Source organism: Daphnia magna, linkage group LG5, assembly GCF_020631705.1.
Source record: "Daphnia magna isolate NIES linkage group LG5, ASM2063170v1.1, whole genome shotgun sequence".
NCBI lineage: Eukaryota > Metazoa > Arthropoda > Branchiopoda > Diplostraca > Daphniidae > Daphnia > Daphnia magna.
Genome location: NC_059186.1, coordinates 5918480 through 5944446, shown reverse-complemented (window position 1 = coordinate 5944446; position 25967 = coordinate 5918480). Strand labels below are relative to the sequence as shown.

General features: G+C 43.3%; 5 protein-coding genes across 5 annotated transcripts; 4 read left to right on the top strand and 1 right to left on the bottom strand.

The window, feature by feature from the left end:
• Positions 1-619: 619 nt before the first annotated feature.
• Positions 620-3596, bottom strand: LOC123472633. Its single transcript, XM_045174506.1, has 4 exons — positions 3295-3596; positions 2075-3246; positions 1324-1794; positions 620-1173 (listed from the first exon to the last, which is right to left on the bottom strand). The coding sequence occupies exons 1-4, from the start codon at positions 3594-3596 to the stop codon at positions 620-622; spliced, it is 2499 nt and encodes an 832-aa protein (XP_045030441.1).
• Positions 3597-14522: 10926 nt separating this feature from the next.
• LOC123466374 lies at positions 14523-16729 on the top strand. The gene is made up of 2 exons (XM_045174505.1): positions 14523-14886; positions 14928-16729. The coding sequence occupies exons 1-2, from the start codon at positions 14523-14525 to the stop codon at positions 16727-16729; spliced, it is 2166 nt and encodes a 721-aa protein (XP_045030440.1).
• An 865-nt stretch (positions 16730-17594) lies between these two features.
• Positions 17595-18764, top strand: LOC116927537. The gene has a single exon (XM_032934574.2). It carries the CDS (start codon positions 17595-17597, stop codon positions 18762-18764), a length of 1170 nt encoding a protein of 389 aa, XP_032790465.2.
• A 1542-nt stretch (positions 18765-20306) lies between these two features.
• LOC116927538 (uncharacterized protein K02A2.6-like) lies at positions 20307-22515 on the top strand. Its single transcript, XM_045174504.1, has 3 exons — positions 20307-20395; positions 20470-20984; positions 21281-22515. The coding sequence occupies exons 1-3, from the start codon at positions 20307-20309 to the stop codon at positions 22513-22515; spliced, it is 1839 nt and encodes a 612-aa protein (XP_045030439.1).
• A 254-nt stretch (positions 22516-22769) lies between these two features.
• On the top strand, positions 22770-24611 carry LOC116927539 (uncharacterized protein K02A2.6-like). Its single transcript, XM_032934576.2, has one exon. It carries the CDS (start codon positions 22770-22772, stop codon positions 24609-24611), a length of 1842 nt encoding a protein of 613 aa, XP_032790467.2.
• Positions 24612-25967: the final 1356 nt, after the last annotated feature.

Below are 25967 nucleotides of genomic sequence, written 5' to 3'. Positions count from 1 at the left end.
ATGATTAGGGGTAAGTGGTTCGGGATCTCGAGGGTCTACACTGACAATAGACAGTGGACGTCCATTCCACAACGATTCGGCCTGAATCGCGAAACCACGTAAAAGCTCTTCGGTAAGTGAACGTGATTCCACAATGGCTTCCAGAGCCACCTTTGCTGATTTTACTTTCCCAAACGCCTCCGAAATGTGGCGCTAATTCTGGTGAAAAATGCCATTCGATTTCTTGTTTATCATTTGACCAACGATGTTTTGCTCCTTGAGACGCTCGATGCCTCGTAAGATTGCCTTGTCCCCAGCAACAATTTGAGTTTACCAACCAACCATTGTCGCTATACACGACTGACGGGTGACCTCTTCGGGCGGTGAACGAAGCAATGGCGATAAAAAAAGACGATAAATCAAGTGACGCTGCAACTTCCAAGCGTACCCCTCTAGTATTGAGACAGGTTATCAGCATAACATATCGTTTTACTTTGCGGCGATAAATGGTGATGTTGCATGGGTCAAAATAGTCAAAACCCACATGAGTGAATGGACGTTGGAAAGGAATAAGACGATGACGCGGAAGCGGCGCCATTAAAGGAATGCAGGGAGTAGCTCTATGGCGTTTGCAAGTAAATCATTTGTGCAGGTACTTCTTGATAGCCACTCGTCCTTTAATGATCCAATACTGTGACCTAATTGAGCTGAGTAGTCTTTTTGGAGATGGATGAAACAGGAGATCATGCTTTCTCATGACGATTAAACGCGTGAGTGGATGATCGTGAGGCAGGATTTTGGGATGCTTGATGTCGAACGAAAGGAGGGCGTAATTTAAGCGACCTATTACTCGCAGTATTCCTTCTTCATTCAGGAATGGTGATAAGATAATCAACGTCGAACTCAATTTTAAAGGCCTTTTATCCTTTAAAGCCTCTATTTCTTCGGGATATTTCTCCAATTGTACAGATTTGATGCAGTAATTAGCAGCGCTCTGAATGCATTTGACACCAATGTGCAATTTGTCACGATCCAGCAGTTTCAATTTCGAGTTGGAAATAAAACGAAGAATCCATGCAACAATTCGCATCACTACGTCATAGTTGGAATTTCGTTCCAAAAGTGAGCGGAGCCTATTTTCTTCGGCGGGGCCGTAAACGAGCCCAATCCAGTTGATGGCTGATACCTCTGGATCTTCGACAGAAGGTTAGGGAAGTTTAATGGTTATCGGCTATGCGTTTTCTTCTTGCTGCAAGAAGTCTGGGCCATTAATTCAACGGTAATTCTCCATCATCTCATCAGGAAAAAGTTCTCTGCTGCACTCATCAGCCGGATTTTCGATACCTGGGACATGTCTCCATTCAGTTGGTTGAGAATGCTCTAAGATTTCGGATATTCGATTAGCGACGAACGTCTGGAAGCGACATGTCTTTGAGGCTATCCACTGAAGTACAGTTTTAGAGTCAGACCAATAGATGATTTGATTGACTGGAATACGAAGAGTCGATTGGACGAACTTCACAAGGCGTAGTGCCACAACTGCTCCTTGGAGTTCTAATTTCAGAACGGTCAGCGGACGAAGGGGTGCAAAGCAGGACTTTGTCGTAACGAAATTTACGGTGACGATATTATTGCGATAGGTTACTCGTAGATATACCACCGAGCCAAACCCAACGGTGAATGCATCGCAAAAGGTATGCAGCTGAATGTCTTGGATGTCACTAGACGAAGTTAAAGCTCGCGGGATCTTGAACGCTTCGAGATGGTTAAGAATGGTAGTCCAATTGTTCCACTGGTGTTGAATTACTTCGGGAACTTATTCATCCCAATCAACACCGACAAGCCACAATTCTTGAAGAATTCTTTTGGCGCTAAGGCTCACTGGTGATAAAAACCCCAGTCGGTCCTACAAGGTAGACACAGCACTCAAGATCCGACGCTTAGTATTCGCTTCGACGTCAGATTTAACATCAATGATGAAGCTGTCACTTTCGCTGTCATATAAAACACCTAAGGTTCTCTCCGTGGGCAAATCCTCTACATCCAAATTCAGGCGGGGCTGATTACGATCACTTTCTGGTACACGTGACAATACCCGTCGAGATGAACAGAGCCATTGGTTCAGATGGAACCCTCCCTTTTTTTAGCAATGCTGTAGAATCTTTGATCGCTTGACTTGCCTCCTCTTCGGTGTAAATAGAATCCAGAAGGTTATCTACATAGAAGTTCTTGTAGACTCGTTCAGCGGCTTCAGAAAATTCTTCACGATGTAGGTCAGCGATATGTCGTAGGATTTGGGAGCAGATCAAACGGGATGAAAGTGATCCAAAGATTTGTCGCTGCATTTCATATACGATGGGTCTTTTTCGAGAGCCAGGTGGACGCAAAAGAAATCGTAGATCAGAGCGATCTTCATTCTTCACGCCAACTTGAAGAAACATTTGTTGAATATCCCCAGATAGGGACAATGGCTTTTTTCTAAACAGTAAAAGAGTAGCACCTATGTCATTGATGAGATTGGGGCCCTTTAAGAGCACTTCGTTGAGCGCAACTCCTTGATACTTCGCCGAAGCATCGAAGACCACTCTAACCTTTTCATGTTTCCGAGGATTTACGACTCCATGATGGGGAAGGTACCAATTTCTCCCAAAGGTGCTTTTCAATTCACTTTCCTTGAGAGGCCGAGCGAATCCCTTTGCCACATAGTCATCGATTACGGCTTTGTATCTCTCACAAAAATTAGAATTGTGAACGAATTTGTTTTCAATAGAGAAAAGTCGACGCAATGCACTATTGTAATTGTCGGGAAATGCAAAATAATCTGAAACCCATGGTAGACCTACTTCATACCTGGTTCCGTCGAATTGAATAGTTGCATCGAATTTCTTCCTCGCTAGTTTATCCTCGGTTGATTCTAGCGGTTGAGCTGGAGTTACAATTGGAAAGCTTTCCGTTTTCCACAATTTCTCAACTTGGCGCAAAAGTAATGCATCCGTCGGTGATTCTTGTACATGGTAGCAGAGTTTTTGCACCGTTAGCAAGGGTTTGTTTGAACGACAAACCGTTGAATCATGTTGCTGTGTCCCTAATGTTAGATCGCCAACGCAAGTCCAACCAAATGGCGTCAATAAACCAAAGGGAACGTCGGTTCCAACAGGAGGTAGTCTTTCATCGAGACGTAAGTGCAGCCATTGGTTTCCCGCTCCAATAAAGATGGTTGGTTCTCCAACATCAACCAGTTTTACGTCTTTGAGATGAGGGTAACGACTTTAGATCTCCATTAACTCCTTCGGTGGTAATGGTAACTTAAGGTACTGAGTCGGCACAGTAGAGACCTGCTTTAAATCCGCTTCGAAAGATCTATCATGAGCCTGAACAGTCAGACTAACCGTAGATGATTGAAACTGTGGGTCTTGGCCGTGAAACGACCCAAAAGATACATTCTTTGCATTCCCTTTGCATTTGAGCTGTTTAGCTACATCCTCTCGAATTAAGTTAACGGTCGCTCCTGGATCTAGAAAAGCAAAAGTTTCTATTTCCACCCCGTTAGCTTGAAGTAACACAGGAACGATAGCTAGGGAAGTGTTGATAGCCGTATCCCTGTTTTTAATGGTCATTGCGCGACCATCAGACGATTTTGCTGGTGGCTGACCTGCATTTTTAGTTGTTGAAGCATTCGCGGGATAAACTCGAGGCGCTCCGTGCAATAGAGGGTGGTGTCGTTGACCACAGTTCCCAATGTTACAGACGATTTCGGTGGGACACTCATTCCCCCGATGTGTTCCAATCAGACACATGAAACATAATCGTTTCTTTTTTTACCCACTCCACTCTAGCTGTAACATCTAGATCTTTGACAGTGGAACAGGTTTTTATCGAATGGGCGTTATCACAATAAATGCACTTCATAATGACGCCTTTCTTCAGCGATGACGAATTACTCTCAGAGGGAGGACTTTGCTTTGGCTTCCAACTCCTGTATCGTTGTTGTTCCGACGGCCCGGAATACCAATATCGGGCATACTAGCTGTACTGCTGTCACGTGTCCGTGGTTGAGCAATTTTGCTAGGTAAATAAGCTTACTGTAAACTTAAAGTTTCTTCGAATTGACGATCTCGCTCTATTCGTTATAATAAGACAAGTTGAAGCGGTGGAATTCAATTTCACTTTTATATTGTTAAACTGGCACGGGAATTAACATACAATATTCAAATGAATTATTTCCTTCGAGTCTGTTGGTCAGAATTCCCGAAAAGCTGACTTGAGGTTACCGTGCGTACGATCTGGGTCCTTGTGTTTCGGATTCTCCAACTCTTAGCAGGTTGTTCTGGTTCAACATGCGCAGGTTCTACCTCAGTTTCGCCAACTTCGCTTCTCACTTCACAATCGAGCAGATTTAACTAAAACAGCTCTCAAAGCCTCCGGTGGTTATGGCGGTGTGTCTGTATCTCTTCCACCTGCGGAACGAAAATAATCCAGCCGTATGCGACGTGGAGTAGGATCAGCAGATTGTGGCTGTGAGATCGGCTCCAGTGGCGGACGTAATTGACTGGGCTGGCTGTTTGAAACTGACGGTAAGTTTAGAATAAATTCCGCTACTATCTGTGAAGCTTGAACCCTAGGAAGCAGTTCCGATGTGGACAACTCTAAACAACTAAAGTTGCCAGGAAAAACTGTATATAAATTAATTTTAAAAGTTTGATAGTAAAAGTTGATATGCAGGTTCCAGATCCTTGATATGCTGGAAACGATATTGTTCCTGCCGAAAGCCTTTACGGATCAGCTTTCTCCTCAGCTTAGCCGCCGGAATGTTCTTCTTTCTTGGAATGATGAAGCTGTTTTACTGATTGTAAACAAATAGAGAGTCAATAAGTAATAATTGACGGCCCTGTAAAGGTATCGACGATACGAGACAGACGAAAAGGTAATTAACAATCGACGGCCCTGTAAAGGTATCGACGATTGAAATATAAACGACGGACGAAGACTAAATTGACAACTGACGGCCCTGTAAAAGTATCGACGATTGAAAATAAGAAAGACGGGCGAAATTAAATTAACAATCGACGGCCCTGTACAGGTTTGGACGATTGAAAATTAGAGAGACGGGTGAACATGGAATTAACAATCGACGGACCTGTAAAGGTATCGACGATTGTAAATATGCACGAACGAAAAACGAAATGAACAATCGACGTCCCTGTAAAGGTATCGATGATTGAATTATGCACAGACGAAAACGAAATGAACAATCGACGGCCCTGAAAAGGTATCAACGATTGAGCATGTGTAGTGGACAACGAAAATTACAAATCGACGGCCCTGAAAAGGTATCGACGATAGTAAATAGGATGAAGTATGAAAATACTGATAAGAATTGACCAACCACCATAGGTCGGACAAAACTATGTCAGCTAGCAATGCTTACGTCCTGATTGAAGTGTTCAAAATGATGAGCCGGGATACCCAGGGATGAATAAACATGTGAATGAGGCGATGGCGAAGATAAGCACGAACGATGAAGTTTCCCGGTCGATGCACCAAAATGTTAACCATCGAAATAAGCGACACGAAATGTGGTTAACTCAGTGGGCAAAAGGGCCACGCTGCGATGTATTAAACACGAACACGGTTTACAAACCAAAAAAAACGGGAACAACAGGTTGCGACTGCAGCCACGACGAAAACGATTGAGAGTGACCTCGTTGCTGCAACTCCCTCCGTCTTTGACTACGGCGGAAATGCATGAAAGGGGGAAAACAAAAGAAGGTCGCTAACGCGAACAATTAGCTCTATGTGTAGATGGGGTGGCGGAAGTGTAAGGGATGGTAACCTTTTACCAAAAAACAAGGCATGTTAGTTCAGCCAAGGCCAGACAAGTTTGGACTGGTCTGCCTCTTGGCAATGGCACGATCTTACACACACACACACACATAAACTCACAGAAATACAAAACGAAAATTAAATTAACATTAATTCCTAACGACTTCTGTCGTTAACAAGTATATTTCATCCTGTTTACTTAGAGAAGTAATAACTCATGGTATCACAGTGTATTCACATTAAATACAAGTATATTTGATTCTGTTTACATGTAGAAGTGTAAACTCATAATATCACAGTGTATTCACATTGAATACAAGTATATTCTATCCTGTCTACATATAACAGTAAAAACTCATGGTAGCACAGTGTATTCACATTGAATAAAAGTATATTTGATCATGTTTACACATAGAAGTACAAACTCATGGTAGCACAGTGGGATAAAGTCTATTTTACCCGACCAAATATACTTTATTGTTACTATACTCTTACTGAATTCAGAGAACCAAGTATACTGAACTGATCTGTATCTACTTGTAAACTGAATAAATGTTCTGCTTAAATTCCAATGTTGCCAACTGTTGGAATGCAATGTTGCCGTCATTAATTGGTAATATAGATAAAATACGTATATAGATATTGCAAAATATTTATATGGAGTCATTGCTATGCTAGCTCAGGGGGCTATGCTAGCTCCTGCTAGCTGCTATGCTAGCTCACTGGGTTGTTAAGAAAAAGGATCTAGGTTCAAATCTAGTTGTTGGATGTATATTTAATATTATATGTTTAGTATTCAGTATATTGAATTGGTTATTAAGTTGATAAAGTGATTCTAGTATTTACTTTATTAGTATTACGACATTTCAAAAAGTATTGTTTAGTTAAGTATTGTAGGTCTATGATAATTAAGTTAGAAATTTTTTTACTAGACTTAATTAAATTATATTTAAGGGTGTGTTGTTACTTAATATTAGTATTGATTCAGGTATGGCTACTAATGTATCTATTTTCATGAGTTCCTCAAGTGATATTATTAAGAGTAACTAGTATACGGCGGCCCGTCCCAGGACGGTAATAGGTGAAGTCTAGTATTCAGTGTCTGCTGTGCATTTAGTTGCGTTATACTTGTATTGTCTGCTGCAAGTTAGTTGAGTTATACTTGTATTGTCTGCTGCACGTTAATCGACTTTTACTTTAATACCCCTTATACTTTTTACACCTTAATCTACTTTAAGCCTCTTAATCCATGTAAAGCCACTTTCTCCATGTAAAGCCCCTTAATCTTCTTACGATTTATTAATCACTTTAAGCCCCTAAATCCACGCATTGTCAAGTCGTACCACTCATACACGTACCAAACAATGGGGGGAAATCCAATCACGGTTGAGCGCACTTGGGAACTTCCCCCAAGGCCATGCCCGTGCTCCTTTCTTGGTCCTTTACATGCAGATTAAGTGTCTTACCAATGCCCGTCGTTTCCAACCTGTCCGCGGGTCTCGCCCTGCCCGCGGATCTCGCCCTGCCTGCGGGTCTCGCCCTGCCCGTAGGTCTACACCTGCCCGCCGTTCTCCCCAGTCCGTCCTTTTACCCGCCCTGTCCACGAAAATTTGAAAGAAAAAGGTTAAGCCTAACCGGCGGCAGTTCGAACCCTTTTCAGGTGGTCGACCTTTTTCAAGGCAGAAAAAGTTACGTGAACCCTCTCGAACCAATGAAAGCACGTGCACTGGAACAAAAGGGAACAATCTCTTAATGGTGTTGGAACGCACTCAATTGAGCTGTTAAGAAAAAAAATGCAATGATGGTTCTTTGAGGGATAAAAAAAGAAATGGTGTCTAAAGGTTGTTGGAACGCAGTCAATAGACATGTTAAGAAAACATGAATTGGTGCTTGTTTGGATGCAACAGGGAACGGTCTCTTAAGGAATTGTAAGAACTCAAGGAATTGGGGCTTGTTTGGGGGGATGCAAAAGGGAACGGTCTCTGAAAAGTGTTGGAATGTAGTCAACACAGCTGGTGAAAACACAATGAAATGGGGGCCTGTTTGAAGAATGTAAAAAGTAACGGTCTCTGAAAATATTTGGAATGCAGTCAATGGAGCTGGTGAAAACACAGTGAATCGGGGCTTGTTTGAAGGAAGCTAAAAGGGAACGATCTCTGAAAAGTGCTGGAATGCAGCCAACAGATGTAGTGGAACAAAAATCAATTGGGGTTTGTTTTAAGGATGCAAAAGAGAACGGTCTCTAAAACTGTTGGAATGCAATCAATAGACCTGGTGAAAACAATGAATTGGGGCTTGCTTGGGGGGATGCAAAAGGGAACGGTCTCTGAAAAGTGTTGGAATGTAGTCAACACAGCTGGTGAAAACACAATGAAATGGGGCCTGTTTGAAGAATGTAAAAAGTAACGGTCTCTGAAAATATTTGGAATGCAGTCAATGGAGCTGGTGAAAACACAGTGAATTGGGGCTTGTTTGAAGGAAGAAATAGACGAATCGAAATTTGGCAAAAGTAATCTGTTAGATGCTGTAATGATTTTAGTTATTGTAACTTAACGTTTTTATAGGAAAATATTATCCAGGCAAAAGGGTAGAAGGAGTATGGGTTTTTGGTGGAGTTAAAAGAATATCTGGAAAATGTTTTTTTTTGTGGATTCAGCTTGAAGTTTTAATATTTTGGCCACTAAAGATGTTTTTTTTTCACTAAGAAGTTTTTTTTCTTCTGTTTTGGTCATTTTAAAAATTTGTATTTAATTGTAGTTTTGAAGATTTTGCATTTATAGCAGATGGCAGTAGTAGATAGTTTTTCCAGTGTTGTGACTTTATATATGTAATTATGTAATTTATAGTTTTCATGAATTATTCTTAATTGACTTTATTTGCTTGTTATTTATTTTAAAAAATTTAGTTATAATTTAGTATCTGAAAATGAAGTTATTCAATGTAAATTTTATATATATAGATTTTAAAATATAACATGCAACAACGGATTATTTCAAGTTGCAGACGACATATTATATACTTTGTATTTCATTCATTTTTTAAAGTTTGTAGTGTGTACATCTATGTATTGGATAACACATATTTTTCAGGTAATTGTTCGTTGTTAATATTTTGGTAATAGAGTAGTGGTATTAGAGTAATTTTTATTTTTGTTTTTTTATTTATTATTTATTTGACTAATTTAATTACTAAAATTAATTATACTTTACTTTATAAAGTTATTATTAACTTAATAGATTTACTTTACCTTACTGATTAGCAGAAATGTTACTTTTTACTTAACTTAAATGTGTTAATTTTACTTAATATTTAGAGTGTTTAACCTAATTATTTAACTTAACTTTACTATTTTACTTTATTACTTTACTATTCCATTACTTTACCCACCCAAAACCCCTATTTTGCCTCGCATAGCTCGGGCCTGGTCCCGCTTACCCGGGTAGGAAACAATACTGACCATTCTTAATCCGATGTTGATTTTAGGTCGGTTCACGTCGTAAATGCCTTATAAGTTACATGAGATTGGTCCATGGTTGGAAATATATTGGAATGTGGTTTTTCAAAAACCAACTCAATTCCATCCTGGGCCATTCTTAGAAAGTTGAGTTTTAACGATGCATGTATCCCGCTACTAAACCAATGTCGATACAATTTCGAACCTTTGCTGTTGTTCGATATCGACTAGCCAATAATAATCCAATGTCCGAAACCCAAATTTCAACGATGTATTTATCCCAATATTTATCCAATGTCAATACAATTTCGAATTTTTGATGCTGTTCGATATCGAAATGCCAATGGTGCCCCAAAGTCAGAAATTCAAGTTTAAACGATATATATATCCATATACTAATCCAATGTTGGTACAATTTAAAAATTTGCTTTTGTTCGATATTGAAATGCCAATAGTACCCCAAAGTCAGAAACCCAAGTTTAAACGATATATATATCCATGTAGAAATCCAATGTAGATATACTTTCAAATTTTTGCTCTTGTTCTATATTGAAATGCCAATAGTACCCCAAAGTTAGAAACCCAAGTTTAAACAATATATAAATCCATATACAAATCCAATGTTGGTACAATTTTAAATTTTTGCTCTTGTTCGATATCGAAAGGTCAATAGTATTTCAAAGTCAAAAACCCAAGTTTAAACGATTTATATATCAATATACTAATCCAATGTTGGTACAATTTCAAATTTTTGCTCTTGTTCGATATCGAAATGCCAATAGTATCCCTAAGTCAGAAACCGAAGTTTAAACGATTTATTTATCCATATACTAATCCAATGTTGGTATAATTTCAATTTTTTGCTCTTGATCGATATCGATTAGCCAATTATAAGCCAATATTGGACAAACAAGATTAAACGATCTTTATACCACGATACCAACCCAATGTCGATGCGATACAAATTTTTGTTGTTGTTTAACGATAATATTATTGGTATGTATGTATATATGTATAGTTTTGGCCCAAAACAGCTGCGCTTCATAACCTCCAAATACCTTAATATTGATAAATTAATCCCGGATCAACAATGCTTGCCGGTGTTCTACCAAAATATATGTGTAATATTGGCATAGCAGAAATGGACAAGGTTTGGCGACTCAAGTTGGAAATGACCCAGGCCGATGTGCGATTCTGATCCTGAACCAATGGCCGATTCTGTATCGGCAACAACATTGGACCTAGATAAAATTCCTACCCGGGTTAGTAACTTAAGTATAATTAAGTTAAGTTATTTTAGTTAAGTAAATATGGTCGGGTAAAATAGACTTTTACCGCACAGTGTATTCAAATTGAATACAAGTATATTTGATTCTGTTTACATGTACAAGTATAAACTCATAATATCAAAGAGTATTCACATTGAATACAAGTATATTTGATCCTGTTTACATGTAGAAATAAAAACTCGTGGTATCACAGTGTATTCACATTAAATACAAGTATATTTGATTCTGTTTACATGTAAAAGTGTAAACTTCTAATATCACAGTGTATTCACATTGAATGCAAGTATATGTGATCCTGTTCACATATAGAAGTGTAAACTCATAATATCACAGTAAATTCACATTGAATCCGAGTATATTTGATTCTGTTTAAATGTAGAAATATAAACTCATAATATCACAGTGTATTCACATTAATTACAAGTTTATTTGTTCCTGTTTACATATAGAAGTGTAAACTCATAATATCTCAATGTATTCACATTGAATACAAGTATATTTGAACCTGTTTACATATAGAAGTAAAAACTCATGGTATTACAAAGTATTTTTATTGAATACAAGTATATTTGACCCTGTTTAAATGTAGAAGTATAAACTTATAATATAACTGTTAACGACAGATGTCGTTAATGATTAAATGTAATTTAATTTTAGTTTTTTTGTATGTGTGTGTGTGTGTATGTGTAAGTTTGCGTTGTAGCCGAGGGGCAGACAAGTCTGAACTTGTCTGACCTTGGCTGAACTAACTCTTTGTTTTTTGTAAAAAGTTACCCTCCCTTACACTTCCGCCACCCCATTTACACCTAAAAGCTAATTGTCGCGTTAGCGCCCTTCTTTTGTTTTTTCCCTCCCCTGCCTTTCCGCCGTAGTCGATGACGGAGGAAAATGCAGCGACGAGGTGGAGTCTGAATCGTTTTCGTGGTGGTAGCAGTCGCAACCTTTCGCCCCAATTTTCCCGTGTTGTAACCGCGTGTCGTGTTTAAATACATCGCAGCGTGGCCCTTTTGGCCACTGAGTTAGCCACATCCCGTCTTCGTCGTTTTACTTCGGTGGTTAACATTTTGGTGCATCGACCGGGAAACTCATCGTTCGTGTTTATCTTCGCCATCGCCTGTCCATTCACGTGGCTATTCATCCCTGGGTATCCCGGCTCATCCTTTGAACACTTCAATCAGGACGTAAGAATTGTTAGCTGGCATAGTTTTGTCCGACCTATGGTGGTTGGTCAATTCTTGTCAGTATTTGCTTATCTCGTCCTATTTACCATCGTCGATACCTTTTCAGGGCCGTCGATTGGTAATTTTCGGTGTCCAACACACATTTGCAATCGTCGATACCTTTACAGGGCCGTCGATTGTTCATTTCGTTTTCGTCTGTGCATATTTCAATCGTCGATACCTTTTCAGGGCCGTCGATTGATCTTTTCGTTTTTCGTCTATGCACATTTACAATCGTCGATACCTTTACAGGGCCGTCGATTGTTCATTTCGTTTTCGCCCGTCTTTAATATTTTCAATCGTCGATACCTTTACAGGGCCGTCGATTGTTAATTCCATTTTCGTCCGTCATATTTTCATTCGTCGATACCTTTACAGGGCCGTCGATTGTTAATTCTGTTTTTGCTCGTCCGTCATATTTTCAATCGTCGATACCTTTACAGGGCCGTCGATTGTCAATTTAGTCTTCGTTCGTCTCTCTAATTTTCAATCGTCGATACCTTTACAGGGCCGTCGATTGACAATTGCCTTTTTGTCCATCTCGCTTATTCTCAATCGTCGATACCTTTACAGTCCCGTCGATTGAGAATAATCTTCGCGTTTTTGTGTGTGCTGTTTATCGTCGATACCTTTTCAGGGCCGTCGATAATTACTAATTGAATCTCTATTTGATTACTTTAGTAATACCGCTTCAACATTCCGCGAAAGAAGAACTCCGCGGCGGCTAAGCTGAAGAAAAAGCTGATCCGCAAAGGCATTCGGCAGGAACGATACCGTTTCCAGCATTTGAAAGATCATGAACCTGCTTACCGAGAGACGGCAAGCGAAACAACAGCAAGACCCATTGCTCAGCGGAAATCAACCAAAGACATGCAAGCTGTTATTCTTCCTGCTCCGCGTAACTAAACTTTTAAGGTTTAATTACACACAGTTTTCCGGTCAACTTTAGTTATTTAGAGTTGCCTACACCGGAGCTGCTTCCGAAAATTCCAGCTTCCCTCAAAGTAGCTGAATTTATCCTGAGCTCAGCACCGATCAATCCGCCCAGCCCATTCCGTCCGTCAGTGGAGCCGATCGCTCCGCTACAAGCAACTAACCCAACTCCGAGTCGCATACGGCTGGATTATTTCCGTCCCGCAACTGGAAGAGAGATCGACATCCAATCACCAGAACCACCGGAAGCTTTGAGGGCAGCTTTAGCTGAATCCACTCAATCACGCTGGAAGACTGGACCGCGGCTAGCGGATTTTATTTCCCTGCCATCACCGAAGAAACCTCGTTTCTATCGGCCATATAGTCTGCGACCAGTCGAGCAGCTTCCGGACCCCCAAACTCCTCCAGGTGTTCCAGAGTCGGAGCCGGACGACTTCATCCCTAACCTTGCTGATTGTGAAGTCAGAAGGGAGGTTGGAGAAACTGAGGAACCTGCACCTGCTGAACCAGAACAACCCATTAGGAGCTGATAATTCGCAACACAAGGACCCAGATCGTTCGCACGGTAACCTCAAGAAAGCTTTTCCGAAAAACTGACCAACGTCATCGAAGAGAATAATTCATTTAAATATTGTATGTTAATTCCCGTGCCGGTTTAACAATATAAAAGTGAAATTGAATTCCATCGCTTCAATTTGTCTTATTATAACGAATAGAGCGAAATCGTCAAGTAGAAGAAACTTTAAGTTTACATTAAGCTTATTTACCTAGTGAAATGTCTCAACTACGGACACGTGATGGCAGCACAACTAGTATGCCAGATATTGGTATTCCAGTTCATCGTAACAGAAACGATACTGGAGTTTGCAGTCAAAGTGGATCAACAGAATCCAGCAACCGAGTATCCCTTACACCACAAGAACGACTTCGAGCAATTGAGGTGGCGCGGTTTGAACGAGACACATTAGTCGTTATCCTTGAGCAACAGTGTCGTGAGATAGAGCAGCTGATTAGTAACCACGGGCGCCGTTCCGTACTAAACCATCTTAATACACAGATCCATGGTCGTTTGGATCAAGTGCGAGATGCCTATTTCTTGTACAATCAAAGATTATGGGAAGCCAAGAAGCCGATGACAGATGCCTATAATTATATTATAGGTATCGAGATTCGAGTCCGAGGAGTATCATAACAGATAGATCATTACCTTGATGATCGACGTAGCTCGCCAGCTTCTACTGCCAGTCGTGCTACACGGAGCCAAGCTGATGAAGAATCTTTCTTCACCATGGATGAATATCGTTACAGTTCACGGCCGCAAACGCCTGATCCGTCGTTAAGGCAATCAATGGACAGAACTAACGATCGATGTAGATTCGATACCTCTCGACCTGTATCATCGATTAGGAGCCCGCCCACGTCTGAGTACAATCCTACACCATTACAGCAATCAGGGAGAGGTGGTCAACCATCTGCTTTAATGCCATCGTTCAGCAGCGATGATTGGATTAACAGGCATACACCTCCACCAAGGGGAGCTTCAGCGGGGTTCAGCCCAAATTGGCTAATGAATGCGTTACCACAGATAAAGATCACGCCATTCAATGGCGATCCAAAGGAATGGCCAACCTTTATCTCTTCGTTTAGGGACATGATCCATAATGTGGTACCATCGGACGCTCAACGCCATGCTTTCTTAAAGCAGTTGCTCACTACAGAAGTTAGTTCCTACATAGCCGAATACTTGGACAACCCGTCCACTTATGATGATGCCTTAGCAAAAAGCGATATGGTCAACCACAAGTGGTTGCTCGGAGCCATTTGATGGCTCTTCTGAATCTTCTATCGATCCGAGATGATGATTCAGAGGCATTAGCCAAGCTCAATCGAACTCTTCATGGAGCCATGCATGCCCTGAGGAACGGCGGATATGAGCAAGACTTGGAATCGGGAATGACTCTGGAACACGTCGTCTCCCGTTTACCTCCGCGAATGAGAAGTAGCTGGGGCGTGAAAGTGTACCGGATGACTCCAACACGAGCTACTCTCAAAAATCTGACAAAGTGGATAGACGAGATGGTGATGGGTGAATTGATGACCAGGCCGTCTACTCATAGATCACCAGCTCCACAGAAGGAAAAGAAAGCGGGAAGTGCTAAGCCTTCCATTAAACCAACTCCTCTCTTTGGTAAAGTCCCTGTTGTTTTTCACCCCTCCACAACTCACCAGTCAAGAAACCGCAGCAAAGTCCTCCCTCTGAGAGTAATTCGTCATCGCTGAAGAAAGGCGTTATTAAGAAGTGCATTTATTGTGATAACGCCCATTCGATAAAAACCTGTTCCACATTCAAAGATCTAGATGTTACAGCTAGAGTGGAGTGGGTAAAAGAGAAACGATTATGTTTCAGGTGTCTGATCGGAACACATCGGGGAACTGAGTGTCCCACCGAAATTGTCTGCAACATTGGGAACTGTGGTAAACGACACCATCCCCTATTGCACGGAGCACCTCAAGTTTATCCCGCGAATGCTTCAACCACTAAAAATGCAGGCCAGCCATCAGCAAAATCGTCTGATGGTCGTGCAATGACCATTAAAAACAGGGATACGGCTATCAACACTTCCCTAGCTATCGTTCCTGTGTTACTTCAAGCTAACGGGGTGAAAATAGAAACTTTCGCTTTTCTAGATCCAGGAGCGACCGTTAACTTAATTCGAGAAGATGTAGCTAAACAGCTCAAATGCAAAGGAAATGCAAGGAATGTATCCTTTGGCTCGTTTCACGGCCAAGACCCACAGTTTCAATCAACTACGGTTAGTTTGACTGTTAAGGCTCGTGATAGATCTTTCGAATCGGATTTAAAGCAGGTTTCTACTGTGCCGACTCAGTACCTAAAGTTACCATGCCCACCGAAGGAGTTAATGGAGATCCGAAGTCGTTACCCTCATCTCAAAGACGTAAAATTGGTTGATGTTGGAGAACCAACCATCCTTATTGGAGCGGGAAACCAATGGCTGCATTTACGTCTAGATGAAAGACTACCTCCTGTTGGAACCGACGCTCCCTTTGGTTTATTGACGCCATTTGGTTTGACTTGTGTTGGCGATCTAACATTAGGGACGCAGCAGCATGATTCACCGGTTTGTCGTTCAAACAAACCACTGATGACGGTGCAAAAACTCTGCTACCTTGTACAAGAATCACCGACGGAAGCACTACTTTTACGTCAAGTCGAGAAATTGTGGGAAACGGAAAGTTTTCCAATTGTAACTCCAGCTCAACCGCTAGAATCAACCGAGGATAAACTAGCGAGGAAGAAATTCGATGCAACTATTCAATTCGACGGAACCAGGTATGAAGTAGGTCTACCATGGGTTTCAGAAGATACCGCATTACCCGACAATTATAATAGTGCATTGCGTCGACTGTTCTCCATCGAAAACAAATTTGTTCACAATTCTAATGATGCTGAGAGATACAAAGCCGTAATCGACGACTATGTGGCAAAGGGATTCACGCGGCCTCTCAAGGAAAGTGAATTGAAGGGCACCTTTGGGAGAAATTGGTACCTTCCCCATCAAGGAGTCGTAAATCCTCGAAAACTCGAAAAGGTTAGGGTGGTCTTCGACGCTTCGGCCAAGTACCAAGGAGTTGCACTTAACGAATTGCTTTTAAAGGGTCCCAACCTTATCAACGATATAGGTGCTACCCTTCTACTCCTTAGAGAAAAGCCGGTGTTCCTATCTGGGGATATTAAGCAAATGTTTCTTCAAGTTGGCGTGAAGAAAGAAGACCGTTCCGCTCTACGATTCCTGTGGCGTCCACCTGGCTCTCGAAAAAAACCCACCGTATATGAAATGCAGCGGCAAATCTTTGGATCGGTTTCATCCACTTTTATCTGCTCCCAAGTGCTTCGACATATTGCTGACCTGCATCGTGAAGAATTTCCTGAAGCCGCTGAACGAGTCTACAAGAACTTCTATGTAGATAACCTTCTGGATTTTTTTTACACCGAAGAGGAGGCTAGTTGAGCGATTAAAGACTCCACAGCATTGTTGAAAAGGGGGGGATTTCATCAGAACCAATGGCTCTCTTCATCTCGACGGGTACTGTCTCGTGTTCCAGAAGGTGATCGTAATCAACCTCGCCTGAATTTGGATCTAGAAGATTTACCTACGGAGAGAACCTTAGGCGTTTTATATGACAGCGAAAACGACAGCTTCATTTTTTATGTTAAACCGACGTCGAAGCGAGCACTAAGCGTCGGATCTTGAGTGCAGTGTCCACCTTGTATGACCCACTGGGGTTCTTATCACCAGTGATCCTAAGCGCCAAAAGAATTCTACAAGAATTGTGGCTTGTCGGTGTTGACTGGGATTACCAAGTTCCCGAACTAATTCAACACCAGTGGAACAAATAGACGACTAATCTTAGCCAGCTCGAAGCATTCAAGATACCGCGAGCGTTAACTTCGTCCAGTGACATCCAAAACATTCAGCTGCATGCCTTTTACGATGCATCCACCGTCGGGTTTGGCTCTGTAGTATACCTACGAGTAGTCTACCGCAATAAAATCGTTACTGTAAATTTCGTAACGTGAAAGTCCCGCGTGGCACCCCTTTGTCCGCTAACCGTTCCGAAATTAGAACTCTAAGGAGCAGTTGTAGCACTACGCCTTGTGAAGTTCATTCAATCGACCCTGCGTATTCCAATCAATCAAATCATGATTCTAAAACTGTCCTTCAGTGAATAGCCTCAAAGACGTGTCGCTTTTAGACGTTCATCGCCAATCGAATATCTGAAATCTTAGAGCATTCTCTGCCAGCGCAATGGAGACATGTCCCAGGTACCGAAAATCCAGCTGATGAGTGCAGCAGAGGACTTTTTCCTGGGGAGATGATGGACAATTATCGTTGGGTAAATGGCCCAGCCTTCTTGCAGCAAGAAGAAAAAGCATGGCCGATAACCATTAAGCTTCCTGAACCTTCTGTCGAAGATCCAGAGGTATCAGCCACCAACTGGATTGGGCTCGTTTACGGCCCCGCTGAAGAAAATAGGCTTCGCTCACTTTTGGAACGAAATTCCAACAATGACGTAGTGATGCAAATTGTTGCATGGATTCTTCGTTTTCTTTCCAACTCGAAATTGAAATTGCTGTATCGTGACAAATCATGCATTGGTGTCAAATGCATTAAGCACGCTGACAATCATTGCATCAAATCTGCGCATTTGGAGATATATTCCGAAGAAATAGAGGCTTTAAAGGTCAAAAGGCCTTTAAAATTGAGTTCAACGCTGATAACTTTATCGCCATTTCTGGACGAGCAAGGAATATTGCGAGTAGGAGGTCGCTTGAATTACGCTCCTCTTTCGTTCGACATCAAGCATCCTAAAATCCTGCCCCATGATCATCCACTCACGCGTTTAATCGTCATGAGAGAGCATGATCTACTGTTCCATCCATCTACAGAAAGACTGCTCAGCTCAATAAGGTCTCAATATTGGATCATCAAAGGACGAGTAGCTATCAAAAGGTATCTGCACAAGTGCTTTACTTGCAAACGGCATAGACCTACTCCCTGCATTCCTTTAATAGCCCCGCTTCCGCGTCATCGCCTTGTCTCGTTCCAACGTCCTTTCACCCATGTGGGAATAGACTATTTCGGCCCGTGCAACATCACCATTTTTTGCCGCAAGGTAAAACGTTATGTTTTACTGATAACGTGTCTCAACACTACGGCGGTACACTTGGAAGTTGCAGCCTCACTTGACTTGTCGTCTTTTCTGATCGCCTTTGCTTCGTTCACCGCTCGAAGAGATCGTCCTTCAGTCGTGTATAGTGACAATGGAACGCAAATTGTTGCTGGAGACAAAGCAATTCAACAAGGCGTCCAGCGTCTCAAAGAGCAAAATATCGTCGGACAAATGGTTAAACGAGAAATCGAACAGCATTTCTCACCACCATTGGCGCCACATTTCAGAGACGTTTGGGAAAGTCTCGTAAAATCAGCAAAGGTGGCTCTGGAAGCCATTGTGGAATCACGTCCGCTTAACGAAGAGCTTTAACGAGGTTTCGTGATTCAGGCCGAATCATTGCTGAACGGACGTCCACTGACCTACGTCAGTATGGACCATCGAGATCCCGAACCACTAACCCCGAATCATTTTTTGTTAGTACAGAGCTCACCAAACACAGAAGACGACGTCATCGAGGACGAGAAATTGTATTCTCGAAAACATTGGGAGGCCATGCAAGTCATGACGACACACTTCTGGCGCCGATGGCTTCACGAGTACCTTCCCACGCTCACTGACCGTCGAAAATGGCTCTTCGATAAGAAGAACTTGGCAGTGGACGATACCGTGCTTGTGGTGGCCCCGAATTCTCCTAGAGGACATTGGCCCATTGGTCGTGTAACCCGAGTCATCCCCAGTCCAGATGGCGTCGTCCGATCGGTGTACGTCAAGACCTCTACTGGATAATTCTACCGCCCAGTGTAAAAATTATGTTTATTAGAGTTTGATTTTACTGATGTGTAATTGTATTTTCTGTAATCAGTAACAGGCCCCGCTGTTAACGACAGAAGTCGTTAGTGATTAAATGTAATTAAATTTTTATTTTTTCTGTATGTGTGTGTGTGTGTATGTGTAAGTTTGCGTTATAGCCGAGGGGCAGACAAGTCTGAACTTGTCTGACCTTGGCTGAACTAACCCTTTGTTTTTTGTAAAAGGTTATCCTCCCTTACACTTCCGCCACCCCATTTACACCTAAAAGCTAATTGTCGCGTTAGCGCCCTTCTTTTGTTTTTTCCCTCCCCTGCATTTCCGCCGTAGTCGATGACGGAGGAAAATGCAGCAACAAGGTGGAGTCTGAATCGTTTTCGTGGTGGTAGCAGTCGCAACCTGTCGCCCCAACTTTCCCGTGTTGTAACCTCGTGTCGTGTTTAAATACATCGCAGCGTGGCCCTTTTGGCCACTGAGTTAGCCATATCCCGTCTTCGTCGTTTTACTTCGGTGGTTAACATATCAGTGTATTCACATTGAATACAAGTATATTTGATCCTGTTTACATATAGAAGTAAAAACTCAAAATATAACAGTGTATTCACATTGAATACAAGTATATTTGATTCTGTTTACATGTATGTTGTAATGTAAACCACTAGGTGGCCTATTGGCCTCAGCTCAACCCGCCCCTAGCGGCGAACGGGTGAGCGGAGACAGTGAATACACCAGTCGAGACTAAGCACTTAAGACTACAACATGGTGTCAGAAGTGATGTAAAAAAAAAGGAAAAAAAAAAAAAGCCTCACGTGTTAGTTATGAGTTTGGTAGTTACTGCTATAGAGTTTCGTTTTTTTTCTCTTTCCTTGCTCTTGGTGAGCTTTGTCGAGACATCTTGAGTTTCTCGTGTTACCTGTGGAATTGAACTTGTACACTCTGGGGTGTCCCGTATTAGTTATCGGCTAGTTGATCGCACCTCACACGTGGCTCGCTTAGATTGTTGCATCCAGTTGTAACTGGCCCATCAATGGTGTCTCGTGGTGGCTGCTGCGTGCTGTTTGTGTGCCTAGTCATACCTTTGATCGTGCACTTGTGCCCATCGTTATGGCGTCTTCCCTAAAAGCCCCAGAGCCGTTCTCTTTCTCGTCCCCAAATCTCGCCGCCGAGTGGAAAATGTGGTGGCGTCAGTTTGAGTACTACCTGTTGGCCACTAGAAAAGCTGAAACAGATGAAGAAGTCCTGGTTGGCGTGTTAATAACTCTCCTAGGTTAGAGGGCCTTAAGATCTTTGACAAATTCGTGTTCGCAACGGCCAGCGACGAAAAAAAGATCAAGCCCGTGCTGGACAAGTTTGACAGCCATTTCGAACCGCTTAAAAGTGAAGTCTTCGAACGGTTTAAGTTCTTGCGTCGCCATCAGCAGCCAGGGGAATCCTTTGACTCTTGGATAGTGTGCCTTAGAGGCATGGTGAAAGGATGTAACTATGGAACGTCGGGTGAGTCTGTCCTCCGCGACCAAGTAGTACTGGGTATAGCAGATACCCAAACATGGGAAAAGCTTCTGTTTGAAAAATCGTTGGATCTAGCGAAAGCATGCGACATCGTTCGGGCATGCGAGGCATCTCGTGCACAGTTTACGCAAATTACATCTGATTTGACTATTCGCCGGCCGGACGACTCGGTTAATCGCCTGGCTGAAAAAGGTGTCAAAAAGAGTTCTAGCACTGGTGAGGGGGCACGGCCGAAGACCTTTAGTGGAGGTGCAGCCCAGCAACTGGTCGACTGTAAGGGTTGTGGCCGGCAGCATGCAAGAGGCCGATGTCCAGCTCAAAATGTCACATGTTTCTCGTGTGGAGTTAACGGCCACTTCTCGCGGCGTTGCCCAAGTCGCCGACAGTAGGCCGGGTCTCGAGTACCAATTAGTGCATCTGCATCCAGCGCGGGAGGCACGCCTACTCAAAATGGTACTAAAATGCAGCTTCATTCCATGGAAGGGGTGCCGGCGAGGGAACAGAAGAGCACTCCGTGGAAGAGTATGTGTTCCATGAACTGCGCTATGAGTGACGTGCGGCGGCGACAGTGAGCGAGTGCAGTGAAACCTTGTCAGTGGATGGCGTCAGCGTAACCGTCAAACTAGATTCCGGGGCCTCGTGCAACGTCCTTCCACAGGAAGTGTTTCATCGTTTGCCGACCAGACGTCAACGCCTCCGCCCTGGACCTCGTCTTCGTCGCTATGGGGCCAAAAATGGTTACTTATCGGTTCTTGGAGTCCACACAGCAAAGATGGTGGTCAAAGGTACTGTGCATATAGTGGACTTTGTAGTGGTGAATGAACCGGGTCAGCCGTCAATATTGGGCCCCCCGTCCTGCCAAAGCCTTGACCTGATTCGGCGTGTAAACTCGATTCAGTCTGTCTCTCGGCCTCCAGTTCCCGCAGTCGTCACGGAGTTTTTAAATGTCTTCACGGGGCTGGGAAAACTTCCGATTGAGCACGTCATCAAGTTGAGTACGGGGAGTAACGCGGTGGATCCGGTCGTCTCTCCCGCAGGGAGGATTCCGTTCCGGTTGGAAGAACCGGTGTACCGGAAGCTTGAACAAATGGTGGCGGACGGTATCATTGCTCCCGTGTCCGAGCACACTGACTGGGTGAGCCGCATGATGGTTGTCAGCAAACCGGATGGCAACGTTCGCATCTGCATCGACCCATCTAGCTTAAACAAGGCTGCACTACGTCAACACTATTCAATTCCCACTGTCGAACAATTATTCGCCAAACTTGGTAAAGCAAAGTTCTTCTGCAGCCTGGATACAGCGCAGGGTTTTTATCAGATTCCACTGTCAGAGGAATCGTCCTATTTGTGCACCATGGCAACCCCTCGGGGACGCTATCGCTTTCTGCGTATGCCCTTTGGCTTGAAGTCAACGCCGGAAGTCTATCTGCACACGATGTCGGAGCTGTTTGGCGACCTCACAGGTGTTATCACATACTTTGATGACTTCTTAGTCACGGGTGAATCGATGGAAGAACTTCAGACCAACTTGCGCCAGGTCCTTACACGTTGCCGTCAGCACAACCTGAAGCTTCAATTAAAGAAGTGCAAATTCTTCCTAAAGGAGGTGCCTTGGCTGGGGCACGTAATAGGGGATGGTGTGGTAAAAGTGGACCCGTCGAAAGTGGAAGCAATCGTTAACATGCCCGAGCCCACAGATAAGGCAGCCTTAGTCCGCCTACTGGGAATGGCCACCTATTTGGATAAGTTTTGTCCGAACCTAGCGGGTTTGACGCGTTCCCTACGTGATTTGTTGAAGGAGTAGTCCGCCTGGGTCTGGGAGGAACCACAGAGAGCCGCATGGGTCAAGCTTAAGGAAGCCATTTCATCGCTTCCGGCCTTGCGGCGCTTCGATTTAGACCTACCGGCGGTGCTATCGGTGGACGCTTCACCAACGGGGCTCGGAGCCGTGTTGCTGCAAAACGGTCAGCCGTAGCATACTCATCTACCTCCCTCACCCCAACACAACAGCGATATTGCCAATTGGAGAAGGAGCTGCTTGCCGTGCAATTTGGGCTCATGCGGTTTAAGCAGTACGTCTTTGGCCAGCAAGTCGCGGTGGAGTCCGACCACAAACCACTCGTGGGCCTACTGGACAAGCAAGTAGCCGACTGCTTCCCTCGCATCCAAAGGATGCGCCTTCAGCTTCAAAGTTTTGACTTTCGTCTGGTGTATAAGCCAGGAAAGGAACTATTCATCGCCGACACCCTCAGCAGAGCTCATTTGCCTGTGTTGTTTACAGATGACGCCACGGAGGGTTGCCAGGAACAAGTTCATGCCGTTTTAGACCATGTTATCCCTCTCCAGAATACGCGATCTCGTTACAGTCGAGCCACTGACGAGGATCCGGCTTTGAAAATAGTCAAGGAAATGCTGTTGACGGACTGGCCCGACAAAAAGAGTCACTGTCCACTCCCGGCCCGGCCGTATTGGAATGTGTTCCACTCCCTCAGTGAAGTAGGCGGCATTATCCTTTATGGAGAAAGGCTCGTCGTTCCAGTATCGTTGAGAAGAGAGGTAATGGACGGCATCCATTTTGGTCACTTCGGTGAAGTGAAATGCGTCAGGAGAGCAAAATCGTCCGTCTATTGGCCCGGTTGTGACGACCAGATCCGTAACATGGTGGCCAGCTGCCCGTCGTGTCAAGAAAATCGGCATAACAATCCAGCATTACCCCTGTTTCCCACCCGCATCCCGGTCCACCCATTCCAGAAGGTATCAGCCGACATCTTCCAGTTTGGCGGTGTCCACTACCTGCTGTTAGTGGATGAGTACAGCAAGTGGCCGTGTGTGGCGACACTGCGCACGCTCACGTCGTCATCCACCATTGAAGCCCTCGGCGGATTTTTCGCGGATTTCGGGACCCCTGAGGAGATTATATCCGACAATGGGAAGCAGTTTGACTGCGTTGAGTTTAACCGTTTTTGTGCAAAACGACAAGTTCGTCATTTGACTTCCAGCCCTGAGTTCCCGCAGTCTAATGGTCTGGCAGAGAGGCACATCCAGACAGTAAAAAAGACCATGTTGAAAATGTTCCGGGACGGCAAGTCCCTGTGGGAAGTCTTACCAGCAGTCCGCTCAACGCCAGTGTCGGACCAGTTACCATCTCCCTCCGTGCTCCTACAAGGCCGCCATCTTCGCGGCTCACTCCCGTTCCTTCCGTCTGCTCTCACCCCGAGGTTGGTCCCCTCATCGTTCGTGCAGCTGCAGTTACGACGACGACAAGGAAAGGTTCACTTCAAGAATACACGCTGCACTGACGTGCGCTCATCCGCCCTATTTGTGGGGCAACGAGTCAGGGCTCGTGTCAACTCTCGGTGGCAGCCAGGAACCGTTGAAAAGGTGTGTGCAGAGCCGAATTCATATCTGGTCCGATTATCGGATGGCCGACTGTTTCGCAGAACACGCTGGGCCATCAACATTGATCGTTCTTCGTCGTCACCACTGGACGCACCCAGTGAGCCCCTACTGCCTCGAGATACGACAAATGGAGCCTTGGAGAGTATAGCAAACCAGTCGGTGCTTTTCCCGTCGCCAGGGCTGACGCACTCTGTTCCAGCGCCAGCAACGCCTCTCTATTTAACCCCATCGGTGTGCTGTGACACACCTTGCCCTAGTTCCGGGTCAGTACTGGCCAAGTCTACAACAACTACCCAACCGGAGGTTCGTTCTACCCCTTCGCGGGATAATGCCTCGCCTTTAGCCGTGCGGCCAGCCTACCCCAGCCCAGCGCCGGGGCCACGTCCTGAGCGCCAGGCCATCAGCGGTGCGGTTTGTGGGGATACCCCAGTAAGGAGTGTGCCGGCCCCAATGTTCACCCGTTCTGGCCGCCAGTTTTCCCGCCCGGTAGACCCGAGTTAACTTAACCGCTATCGTGTTGTGCTCGGCCGAGAGGTCAAGCTCGTGTTTCAAGGGTTTTGTCGTAGTTCCTGATGTTCTTGTCTCATCACTCATCATGGCTCGCTCTCATGGTGGCCCTCGTCATCGTTCGCACTCATGTCTCACTTGCTTACCATTAACTAAGATTTGTGTCCTTCATTGAGTAATTCTATGTCTTCATTTCTCTTGTCTTTCGTAACTAGTAATGGTCCCTCATTCATCCACATCTCACCTTACGCCTATCTCTTCTTCTATCGTTCTACGCATTGGTACGCTGTCCTATCCAGAATGCTGTTCTTGTGTTGAAATTTGCATGGAAGGGGAAGATGTTGTAATGTAAACCACTAGGTGGCCTATTGGCCTCAGCTCAACCCGCCCCTAGCGGCGAACGGGTGAGCGGAGACAGTGAATACACCAGTCGAGACTAAGCACTTAAGACTACAACAATGTAGAAGTATAAACTCATAATATAACAGTGTATTCACATTGAATAAAAGTATATTTGATTCTGTTTACATGTAGAAGTATAAACTCATAATATAACAGTGTATTCACATTGAATAAAAGTATATTTGATCCTGTTTACATGTAGAAGTATAAACTCATAATGTAACAGTGTATTCACATTGAATACAAGCATATTTGATCCTGTTTACATATAGAAGTAAAAACTCATGGTATCACAGTGTATTCACATTGAATACAAGTAAATTTGATTCTTTTTACATGTAGAAGTAATAAACTCATAATATAAAAGTGTATTCACATTGAATACAAGTAAATTTGATCCTGTTTACATATAGAAGTAAAAACTAATGGTATCACAGGGAATTCACATCGAATACAAGTATTTTTGATTCTGTTTACATGTAGAAATATAAAATCATAATATAACAGTGTATTCACATTGAATACAAGTATATTTGATCCTGTTTACATATAGAAGTAAAAACTCATGGCATCACAGTGTATTCACATTGAATACAAGTATATATTTGATTCTGTTTACATGTAGAAGTAAAAACTCATACTATAACAGTGTATTCATTAATGTTAATACACTGTAATATTATGAGTTTACACTTTTACATGTAAACAGAATCAAATATACTTGTATTGAATTTGAATACACTGTGATTCCAAGGGTTTTTACTTCTATAAGTAACAGGATAAAATATATTTGTAGGTAATGTGAACACACTGTGATATTATAAGTTTACACTTCTACATGTAAACAGAATCAAATATACTTGTATTCAATGTGAATACACTGTGATACCATGAATTTTTACTTCTGTATGTGAACAGGATCAAACATACTTGTATTCAATGTTAATA